The 12,379-nt window shown below is 38.9% G+C and overlaps 1 protein-coding gene across 1 annotated transcript in view; it reads left to right on the top strand.

Annotated features, from left to right (window-relative positions):
• VAV3 (vav guanine nucleotide exchange factor 3) overlaps positions 1-12,379 on the top strand; it is a 488,752-nt gene that overhangs the window by 97,361 nt on the left and 379,012 nt on the right. Inside the window, 1 exon segment of the mRNA XM_044004405.1 lies at positions 8,441-8,557. Coding sequence (XP_043860340.1) covers positions 8,441-8,557 — 117 coding nt within the window.

Genomic DNA, 12,379 nt, shown 5'->3' with positions numbered 1-12,379 from the left:
GTATAACTTTTATCTAATTGCTTACCATCTCAGGGAGGGGGGAGAGGAAGAAGGGAGGGATAGAATTTGGAACTCAAAACTTTAAAAAACCTCCAAATTTAAAAAAAATTGTTTTAATAGGTAATTGGGTGAAAATAAAATATATCAAATAAAAATACAATATAATGGTATATTTCATCCATTTAAAAAGTGGTTACAACACGGGCAGTGAATGAAAAAAAAATATCAGCGCTGGCTCCCCGCATCGCTTGGGGTAGGGCTATCATTGCTCATTGATTTGGGGACGGGCTAAAAAGTCAATGAAACTTACCTTCCAATGATTTCTTCATGATCCTAGATATCCTTTGGAAAATAATTTAATTTCTTTGTCTGCATTTGTAAAATTATAATTCAGATAAAAATCTTTTAAAGAAACAGACCACTGAATAAATGCTAAGTCCATTATAATTATTAAATATTCATTAGGATATATATGTTTGGGAATGTGAATTCATCATTATAGTTAAAACAGGGATAAGGAATCTTTCCTCCCAAGTCCCATCTTCCCTCATTCCCAACCCCGCATCAAGAGCTAGTGATCTCCTGGGAGAAAATCATTCTAGTACTAGATTCAAACAGTCCTTTTAAAATAAAGCATAATGATTTTGTGTGTTTTGGTAATTTCACTCTCAGATGTCTTTTCTAAGTTATCTACTTTTAAAATTTTGTTACAGAAGTGAGTATTTTTCTTTTTTTCATGGAAAAAGGAATGGGCACCATTTGTATTCATAAAGCCTGTAAAAGGAGAAGTAGCTTTTATCAGTACAAAGGAAGAGGACATCATACTTGGAGCTGATAAGGGTGTCTGAACACACATTGGCTTTGCTGTCCAGCAAGCAGCAGGCAGAAAGCAGAGATGCTTCCTAGTGAGTTGAGGGTGAACTTTAACAGACTGACCTTTAGATGTTCCTCTTTCTGAAACCAGGCTATTACAAGTACTGAAGTATTTATGAGAGGCTGTACCTCTGAAATCCATTCTTGGCTTTGTCTGTTTTTGATAAATTACAGCTGCCTAGCTCAACCACATTTCCTAATGCTGAAAGCTTTTGTTCTTGTATCTTGAAGATTTTGTAGACCTGTTAGAACCTCCATGCCTTCCCCTTCCCCCTTCCCCCCCAGGTTTTCTTCGCTGAGTACACCCTGAACCTGACTTTGGTGCTTCTCCCTGCCCCCAACTCTCCTTGGCATTTCTTTTCCTCAGGATGAGATGTACAGTCTGGTCATGGAGTCCTGGGAAAAGAGAGAGAGAGAGAGAGAGAGAGAGAGAGAGAGAGAGAGAGAGAGAGAGAGAGAGAGAGAGAGAGAGAGAGAGAGAGAGAGAGAGAGAGAGCACGAGAGCGAGCATATAGAAAACATTACAGGTGACAATGCACTATGGCAGCTGTGGCTGGTTCACTTATCACTGATGCAGTCCCAGGAGAGGAGAACACTGCTTTTTTCTCTTCTCTATGCATGACATCATTATCTCATTCACCCTCCACCCCCATCCTATGAAGGGGAGAACCTACATGGTCCCTTGAAGTTAATTCAGTTTGTGTATTAAGCACTATTTAAATAGGTGAGGGGAAGAAGAGCTAGAGTGATATCTTGTCTTGGAGTGGGGATCAGAAGCCTGATATTTAAGTATAATATGCCTTAGGCAGCTCAAGATGATAAACAGTAGTAAGAAGGGAAAAAATTGTAACTTAAAGTAGAATTTAAAAAAATACTTAGATTAGTGAAAAAGCTAAGCCCCTTGGGATAGATATGAGCTAGCCTGGCATGAAGGGGAGAGAGGCTTGTTCTTTGGATATGCTGAGTATATCTCATCCTTTGTTCAGTAAAACATTCCTTTCCTACGGCTATCTCCAGCAGCAGCCTACCAATGGAGGAGAATTTTTACCAAGTGAAGTACATTAGTCAGCACTACATCACTACTATTTATCTTATACAAGGTATTCATGCAGTTTTATGACTTTCCTAAGTGGAAAGAAAACCTCTTATCCCACTAAAATTTGGTGAGATATTTCAAAATACTACTAGAAGCCCCAGCCCCTCAGAATCCTGAGACTGCTAGTAGTCAGTTGCTCTTAGGGGATCCAATTTGTAAGTGCAAGTGAGTGAGCCAAATGGGATGCTGCAACTTCAACAGGGAGATCTAAAAAATAAGGTTTTTTTTCTGTTTTGATTTTAGCCATTCAATGCTAGTTTTATTCCTAGGTACTGTGAGAAAATATTGTTAACCATTTTGAGGAGATGATCAGATCTTCTTGTTTGGAAACTTTTAAAAAGGAGACCATCTATTTGTTAGGATTAATGTGATATCATTCATACTGGAGACTAGATGAGGAAAAAGGGATGTGGTTATAAAATTATGTCATGCTTAACCTTTGGTAGTAATATTTTGGGAGGGACACCAGTTGTGGATTTGGGATGACAACAAAGAGGTTTAGATATGCATCCTCAGCTCCAAACCTGCTTTGCCTCATGCAGCTTTAGGAGAGGTTAAATAAGGAAACCTAAGGACTTCTCACTAACCTCATTTCCTCTTCTTGTATGTAATTGTTAGTCTACCAGACCAGAAACTGCTATGTATACAGTTTACCTAGATGTTAACAAAGCCCTAGCATGCTTTCTTTATTACAATAGTGAAATGGAGAATAGAGTGTAGTACAATTCACAGCTGGTTAAATGCCTTTCCTCAGAATGTTGATTTTAGAAATCAATCTTCATTTAAAGCAAGATTTTTATAATGAAAATAATAAGATTGGAGAGTTGGGAAGAACCTCAGTGAACATCTGGTTCAATTTATACCCAAAGGAATATCTCCCCTGTAGCATATTTGATCAGTGGTCATTCAGTTGCTTCTTGAAGACTTCCAAGGAGGGGGAACACACCACTTCTTGAAGCAGTCCATTGCACTTTTGAATAGCTCTGATTGTTAAGAAGTATCTTCTTGACATGAAGCAGAGGCTTTTGTCTAGTTGGGTGCCGTATAGGTCTGTTGTTAGTCTCGTGCTGTTCAGTTTTGATCAATAGCTTCCATGAAGATACTAATGATATGTTTGTGAAATTTGCTAATGACACAAAGCTGGAGAGAGTTAATATGCTGCATGGTAGAATCAGGTCCTCACATGATTTCAAGAGGGTGAAACAGTGGGAGTAATTGAAAGATGTGGAACCTAATTAGGAAAAATGTAAATTTCTGCATGAACTTATATTTATGATGCTTATATTTAGGAGCTGGTGTATACAAAAGGCAGATAGGTGGCTCAGTGAATAGAGCATTGGAACTCATCTTCCTGAGTTCAAATCTGTCCTCCGACTTTACTATCTGTGTGACCCTGGACAAGTCACTTAACCCTGTTTGCCTCTGTTTCCTCATTTGAAAAATGAGCTGAAGAAGGTAATCACAAACCACTCTAGTATCTTTGCTAAGAAAAACCCTAAATGATGTCACAAGGAGTCAGACATGATTACTGAAATGACTGAACCCACAACAATAGTATATAAAAAACATTGCAAATTATGAAGTGTTATGCTCATGTTAGCAGTGACAGCAACTGCTGCTATTCCTGGTTAAGGAAGAGGAAGCCCTTGCTTGAGAACAGGCCATGTGAAAAAAAATGTCTTTGGATTTTCAATGGATTGCAAATTTAGAATGAGTCAACAATATGACATGGGGAAGGAAAAATGTGCTGAAGCAGTCTACAAAATGAAGAAGGGGACAATTCTGCATGGCTCTACCCTGGTTAGACCCCATTTAGAGGACTGTGCTCCTTCCCAATGCTCAAGAAAAGCTTTTAATCTCTTAATTTTTCTAAGGTGGATGTTCTCTAGACTTTATCACTGCCTTGTGCTTATTGCATTTGTCTAGCACTTTCTACATAGCACCCACTAAAATAGAGAAACAAATAAACAAAAAATGATAACCCCTGATCTCAAGGGTTTATTCTAGTAGAATCACTGCCAGGAGGGGGCAGCTAGGTGGCACAGTGGATAAAGCATCAGCCCTGGATTCAGGAGGACCTGAGTTCAAATCCAGCCTCAGACACTTAACACTTACTAGCTGTGTGACCCTGGGCAAGTCACTTAACCCTCATTGCCCTGCAAGGGAAAAAAATACTGCCATGAAATACCATGTTTGCATATAGGTAAAACCGAAAAGAATCTTTGTAAAATAAATACAGTGATTGCAGGCAAGTGCCGCCCAACTGGGAAAATCAGGAAAGACCTCTAAAATGGAGTTGTCACTTGAACTGAGACTTAAAGGGAGCTGGGAGTTCCAACAGGTGGAGGTGGAGATGAGGAAGGCACAGCATACAGCTTTTGCAAAGGTATACAAGTAGGAGATGAAGTAATATCAATTGATCAATCAGGTTTTTGTTTTGTTTGTTTATTTGTTTTTGTGGGGCAACGAAGGTTAAGTGACTTGCCCAAGGTCACACAGCTAATAAGTGTCAAGTGTCTGATACTGGATTTGAACTCAGGTCTTCCTGAATCCAAGGCTGGTGCTTTATCCACTATGCCACCTAGCTCTCCTGATCAATCAGTTTTAAGCACCTACTATGTGTCAAGTACTATATTAGGTGCTAAAGGCAAAAATGACATTGGTCCCTTCTCTCAAGGAGCTTACATTCTATTGAAGGGACAAATGTACATGTACAACGTATATACCAGATAACATTTTTGAGAGGAAGCGGTGGTGGTCGTTAGCATAAGGGGACGTGTATTTCAGGCATGGAGAACAGTCATAGCAAAGTTAGAGCTGAGAGTATGCTGTATGATGAAACAGCAAAAAGCCCAGGTTGGGGGGCGGCTAGATAGCACAGTGGATAAAGCACCAGCCCTGGATTCAGGAGTACCTGAGTTCAAATCTGGCCTCGGACACTTGACACTAGCTGTGTGACCCTGGGCAAGTCACTTAACCCCCATTGCCCCACAACCCCCCCCCCAAAAAAAAAAGCCCAGGTTGGCTACAGCATAGTCTATGAGAAAGGGAGTAATGTATAATTAAACTGGAAATTAGGTTGGTGCCAGATGATGAAGGCTGTTACAAGCTAAACCAGGAAGCTTAATTCTATCCTAGGAGCAAGAGGGAGATATTGGACATGAGAGTTACACGGATAGAATCACACTTTAGTAAAATCCCTTTGGCAGGTGTGTGGAGGATGGATTTGGATGGAGACCAATTAATAGGCTATTTGAGTGGTGCAGGTGAGATGAGATGATGGCCTTGTCCTGTTGCTGATCATATCTTGGCAGATTCCAAAACTTGTGTTACTTTTTCCATCTGTTGCCTTCACTCTATCAATTTACATCGTATAATCTCCACTGGACTCTCACTGCAGCAAGGCAATAATGCTTTGACATCTCCCTAATGGATTTTACCAGAGCAGCTTTTCCAGACCTTTTCATCCTTTCTCAAATCTCCCAATGGCTTCCTTTTCCCACAACCTCTCAGCTGAGGACCTTGTATCATATTTCATTGAAAAAAATTGAGGCAATTTGTTGAGAGCTTCCTCTTCTCTCATGTCACATCCTTCAGCTGCCTCCTTGTACTTTTTCATCCAGGTACTCTGGGCCTATTTGCTATTGCTCATATGCAAAACACCTGCTGACTCCTCTCCTTTTCACTGGCGATTCCTCACACCTGGAATACTCTCTTTCCTCATATCTGCCTCTTGGGTTTCCTTCAATAATCAGCTCATTTTCTTTTCTTTTTTTTTTTTAATCAGCTCATTTTCTGCCTTCTGTAGGAAGTCTTTTTTGATCTTCCCTACTGCTAGTGTTTTTCCATTTTTGCTGTATGTGTCTTGTATTCACATTTTTTCACATATTCTCTTCTCTATCAAAATGTACAATCCTTGAGGACAGGGACTGTGTTTTTGCCTTCCTTTGTGGCCCCAGAGCTTAGCACAGCACCTGGTATATAGTAAGTGGGTAATAAACGTTCACTGATTTGACTCAATAGGACAAAGACTGTGACTGTGTATAGAGAGAAGAGAATAGAAGGGGGATATATGGTGGAGTCAGAAATTATAAGTAATAAGCTATTTGATCTATGGGATGAGGGAAAGTGAGAAACTGAGGATAATATTAACATCCCACTCTGTATTATGAGAAGGATTTTGCTGGCCTCTACAGCAAAAAGGGCAGTTAGGTGGCATAGTGGATAGAATGCTGGGCCTAGAGTCAGGAAGAGTCATGTTCCTGAGTTCAGATCTGGTGGGAGACACTTACTAGCTGTGTTATTCTGGGCAAGTCACTTAACCCTGGTCGCCTTATCTGTAAAATGTAAAATGAGCCAAGAAAAGCCCAGATAGAGTTCTAAAGAGTTGGACGTGACTGAAATGACAATCAAGAGAAAAAGGTGAATTTTGGGGCAAAGACATTTTAGGAGACAACAATTAGGTCAGTTTAGCAAGATCATGGAATGCATAAGGGGGTCCATTGTTTAATCACCCTGGAAAGCCCAAGTAGAACCAGATTGGAAAGAGCTTTAAACCCCAAATAGAAGTTTGTATTTTATCCTGGAAGCATTTTGTTGTTGTTTGTTCTTTGTTCCTGAAGAGGACCATGATATCAGGGTGATGTCACGAATTGCACTGAATTGTATTTAAGTGACAGAGGGCTGTGCAAGGTCACCAACCTCACTCTCTTCTCCAGAGCCATCTGGATCCAGTGGCGAGATATATATCAGAACGACTTGGGGTAGCCCTGGATATTTAAGGCAATTGGGTTAAGTGACTTGCCCAGGGTCAAATAGCTAGTAAGTGTCTGAGGTGAGATTTCAACTCAGGTCCTCCTAACTTCAGGGCCAGTGCTCTCTCTACTGGGTCACCCAGATGCACTTGTGTTTTAGAAATATTAATTTTGCTACTATGTAGACTATTGCATCTATTGCAATACTATAGGTTAGAGATCATGAAGGCCTAGACTAGGATTTTTACTTTAGCTTTTAAAAATCCCCAGATCCACAAAGTGCCTACTATGTGCCAAGTGCCACAATATACACTGGAGATACAAAACCAAAATAGTCTTTGAACTTAAGGAGTATACATTCAGAACATCAAATGTTACCTGGGCAAATTAATATTTTGTTGGTGCTCTTGAGAATGAACAAATGAAAAAGAATGAGACGGGTTTGCTCTGTGGAGCTGAAACCTACTTGAACACTGTTTCTAAAAGTAGGATTTGGTTATAATGTTAATGGAAAAAATTAGGAGATCTGTGATTGTTCCTGGAGGAGGTGAAGAGAGAAAAAGACCCCTTTTTATAGACTTCCCAGAAGAGTGTTTCAAAAGAGCTCAGGAATAAACCAGGGATGCTAACACATCAAGGAATTGTGATTTCACTGGTGTAGGAGCACTCTCCAGAATACAGATCTGAAGCAATCTATTGACATTACTTAGCAAATAAATCCTTGGGCATTGCCTATGGCTCAGAGAGGTTAGAAATTGCTTTCATCAGGGATCAGTTTTTAATATCTCTCTCTTATACGTGTAGTAGGCCTGCCTGTTCTATATGCCAAGTCTACTTTTGATGAAAAGCCTTTAAAAAAATCAGCAAACCAATTTTGTGATGGTACCATAGTCTTTCCTTTACAAGGGGGCAATCTGAATGTGTGCTATGGGAGGTTTTCTTGGGTGCTCTCTGCCACTGTGCAATTATGTTCAGCTCCTGGGTGAATTATGAGCTGGGCACTTAATTACGTAAAAAAAATATTGCAAGACTGTAGCTGTCAAATCCCCAAGAGGGTAATTATTGTCTGTCTTGGCAGAATGTGGGGCTTTTAATCTGTAAATAAGCAATTCCATGTTGAGGACCTGCATGCAGAGTAAGCCTGTGTAGTAAAGGCCTCTCATGAATTTTTAAAAAGTGAAAACAGTTCCCATATATACTTTTATTGGCTGCCTGGCTGCTACACAGTGTTTATCAGCACTTCTCCCACATGGCTTTCACTACCAATATGGGCATCTGTTCCAGTCAGATCCCTGTAACAGGCGTCCCTGTGTGTGTGTGTGTGTGTGTGTGTGTGTGTGTGTGTTGGGGGGAGGTGAGGTTGGGCATGCTGGATGCCTCTTAGAAACCTGTTTATTAAAAAAACAACAACCACTACACTATATTTTTTAACCACTATACTGTTAAACAGATAACACCCTGCTTGTTTACTACAGATGACTAAATTCTTTCAGGATGCTATAATTCTAGCTACTGGAAAAATCTTGTTTTATTTTCAAAAAGTGGGCTGTTGACCCACGAATTGGTTCAGATGGGCTCATGAATATCTAAAAATGAATTCTGACTCCACCAATGTATGCATTGGCAAAAAAGGAAAACCTGGAGGGGCAGGCACATATTCATAATGACCACTGTACACTAATAAGTATTCTTTTTTTTTTTCTTCTCTCTCTCTCAGTTTCTCTGCCTGAAGAACATACGAACATTCCTAACGGCTTGTTGTGAGATATTTGGGATGAGGAAAAGTGAACTCTTCGAGGCTTTTGACTTGTTTGATGTTCGGGATTTTGGAAAGGTAATTTAAATTTAGCTTTTTTAGAAGCATTTTAGGGATGCCTGTTAAACTTGTTAATTAAGTGTTTACAATTTCACAGATTTATGGTAAATATTAAAATTGTACAAGACTCTCTACCTTCAAGTGAGAGCAGTGAAAGTGCTTCCATCTTTGTTAAATTCAGATTTTGTATGCCATTGGTTTTATTTCCCCTAAGTGAGGAGGTTCTAGAAGAGAAGGAAAACAATATACCCAAATCCAGAGATGTTGTGTTGCTTCAAGTTGAAAAATATGAATCCTTTGGGAGAAGTTTTATGTAAAAGGTGCAGAATCAATAAAAGTCACAGATCAACAACAAAAAAAAAGTTGATCATTCTGGTTAAATAAAGATTTTAATTTAATTTAATTTAATGTAATTTAATTTTATTCATGATGCTTTTTAAGCATTACTTTGATAACAGTCCAATAAGTTTCATCACACTGTTAGAGGAGTCCATGCATGACACACAAAAGGTAAAAAAAAATCACTATTCTAAAGCCTTATCTGAAGTTATTATTTATTTACTCAGTCTGTAGCTTATATATACCTTAATAGATGCCTATTGTCTCTTTCATTAGAATGTAAGCTTCTTGAGGTCAGATACTGTTTTTCCTTTCTTTTTGACTCCAGGACTTCTTCAGTGTCTGGAACAAAGTAAGCATTTGGCCATAAATGCTTGTTGATTGATCAAACGATTGATTAGAAGAGGCAATAGACTTGGCTGTGGAACTACAAGACCCACCTCTGTTGTATATTACTTATGTGACCTTGGACAAGTCACTTAACCTCCCTGGGCCTCAGTTCCTCATTTGTAAAATGAGAAAGTTGGATTATGTGACCTCTGAGCTTCCTTCTTCCTGTAGAGCTATAGGAGATCTTTGATTTTATCTCAGTGATGTTTCTTGGCTTGGAGAATTAGCACAATCATGTAATTATTTTCCTTTGAGATATAGTTGGAATCTTCCCAAAAGTTGTAATCATTCACAACTGACTTAGTTTATAATTAAATCATTTACATGAATATAAGATATGAATGAATAACAGTTATATTTGTGAATATTTGAAAAGCATTTATATGAAATGCTTAATCTTGTTCAATGATGTATGTTGTCCTGACTACATGAAGACAGCCTGTTCTAGAATTTAACAAACATTTAAGTCCCTGTTGTGTTAACAGTGAATATAAAAAGACAAAAAATGAAGGAGCTTGTTTCAGCTGTCTCCAGAATACCCTTGGATCTACCCATCTTCCCTCCCTCTAAGTGGTTCATCACTCACCCATTATAGTTAGACCATGGCCCCCATTTTATAGACCATTGTCATAAAGAAACACATGAAGTTTTTTCTTTTCCTTTGGTGGTTGCTGTAGTTTACACTGAGGTGTTCACAATACTTCCTCCTTATAGCCACAGGAAAATGCCACATTATATATGTATTTGGCCTTTAATTTTTTTTTAAAGTTTTTAAATTCTGTAACTTCATCTTAATTATTTGGTGGTTATCGGGGCAGGGAGGGGGAGCCAGAGTTTTTCTAAAACTAATTAAACAAATATCTTCCCTACTAGACTGCAAGCTCCTTGAGGACAGGGACTATCTTTTGCCTCTTTTGTATCCCCAGTGCTTAGCACAGTGCCTGCCACCTGGTAGGCATTTAATAAATGTTGAGTCAGTGAATGAATAAAGAGGTTAATGGGTTCAAGCAGTATGAAACTATTGTGGACTATGCTCTCTAATGAGAATCTGGACCAATTCAACCATGGACCTTCCTTAGAATTAATTTAATAAAGAAATATACATTTGCATAAAGAGAGTCTAAATCCAGTTATAACTGTTATACATCCCAGATCAATAAATACGAGTATGAGTAACTGTGACTCAATTTAAGAGATTAACTTTTATGCTCTATGTCTTTCTTTGGACCCATTTTGATTTTATCAGAAACTTGCTCTTAATAATGCCTAGTCAATATTTTGTGCCTGATTTACCTTAGGAATCAATACTATTTGGCTCAAGCACCCTGCTGTGGAAAAACAGGCTCAGTTATGCATTGTTGTGTGAATTGGTCATGCCTTTCTGCAAAGCCCTTTGGAACTAAACCTCGACTCAACGTATACCCCAATGAGGTCCCCCCAAAAGAAAAGGATTAATACATAGCAAAAATCTGTAAACCAAAGGAGTGCCTACCAGTTGGAGAGTGGCTCAACAAATTATGGTATAGTAATGTAATCGAATATTATTGCACCTTAAGAAATAAGGTGGACAGGTTCAGAAGAGAATGCTCAGACCTCTATGTACTGATGCAAAGTGAAGTGAGAAGAACTAGGAGAATAGCATTTATAATGATTAGAACATTATAAAAAACCACAATTTTGAACAATTAGTATAAGTCTCTAATTAGTGCAATGAAAAGCCATGATTCCTGAAGATCCAAGATGAGGCAAGCTATCCCCTCCTACCAGAGAGGTGATAGATTTAAAATTGAGAATGAGATAGACATTTTTGGATATGGGTGATGCAAGAATTTGTTTTGTTTTACTACTCTGATGTTGTTGTTTGTCCTTCATTCTCAAAAAGGACCATGACATCAGGAAGTAATGTTATGACTTGCAGCAAATTGAATTTAAGTGAGGGAGGGCTGTGCAAAGTCACCAGCCTCATTTTCTCCTTCAGAGCCATCTGGGTCCAGTGGCAAGATATACATTAGGACAACTGGAGATGGCCCCAGATGTTTGAGGCAATTGGGGTTAAGTGACTTGTCCAGGGTAACATAGCTGGTAAGTGTCAAGTGTCTGAGGCCAAATTTGAACTCTGGTACTCCTCACTCCAGGGCCAGTGCTCTATCCACTGTGCCACCCAGCTGCCCCTGTTTTACTATGCCTATTTGTTATGAAGGTTATCTGTTTGTTTGTTTGTTTTTGCAGGGCAATGAGAGTTAAGTGACTTGCCCAGGGTCACACAGCTAGTAAGTGTCAAGTGTCTGAGGCCAGATTTTGAACTCAAGTATTCCTGAATCCAGGGACAGTGCTTTATGCACTGCACCACCTAGCTGCCCCGATTATCTTTTTTTTTTTTTAAACGTTCAATGGGGACAAATTAGAGGGAGAGAAAACAAGTGCTTGTTATTTGGGGGAAAGAATAAAATAAAACAAACAAACAAACAAACAGAATCTAATCCAGTGTTTGTGTGACCTTAGGCAAGGTCAATTTGCTTTTCTGAGTCTCAGTTTCCTCATCTATAAAATGGCTAGATTAGATTATTTCTAAAATAACTTTCAGCTCTTAAGTTCGGTGGGTATGCACAAGTTTATTTCTCTATTAGTTTGTGAACTCTTAGAGATCAGATGCTGTCTTATATTTGTATTCTTAGAGCTTACTATGATATTTTTTTATCATTTTTTTTTTTTTGCGGGACAATGGGGGTTAAGTGATTTGCCCAGGGTCACACAGCTAGTGTCAAGTGTCTGAGGTCGGATTTGAACTCAGGTCCTTCTGAATCCAGAGCCTGTGCTTTATCCACTGCGCCACCTAGCTGCCCCCTTACTATGATATTTTGCACACGGGAAATAATAAACACTTTTTCATTCATTCATTCACATTGATTTCTGCAACTACATAACTTGTATTCTTTGCCTTGCCTCTCTCACTCAAGTTATCTAAGATTCCTACAGAGGAGAGGAATATATTCCACCGTCCCTCTTGCTTTGATCCTAGTGCTAGGAAAATGAAGGGTAGCTCTTCTCTAAGACAAAACTAGGTATCTTTGTCAGACATTCAGGGCTAAAGTTGTTACTGATCTCTCTGAA

This window comes from Dromiciops gliroides, chromosome 4 (genome assembly GCF_019393635.1).
Source record: "Dromiciops gliroides isolate mDroGli1 chromosome 4, mDroGli1.pri, whole genome shotgun sequence".
NCBI lineage: Eukaryota > Metazoa > Chordata > Mammalia > Microbiotheria > Microbiotheriidae > Dromiciops > Dromiciops gliroides.
The sequence above is the reverse complement of the archived record's forward strand: the minus strand, read 5'-3'. Positions and strand labels throughout refer to the sequence as shown.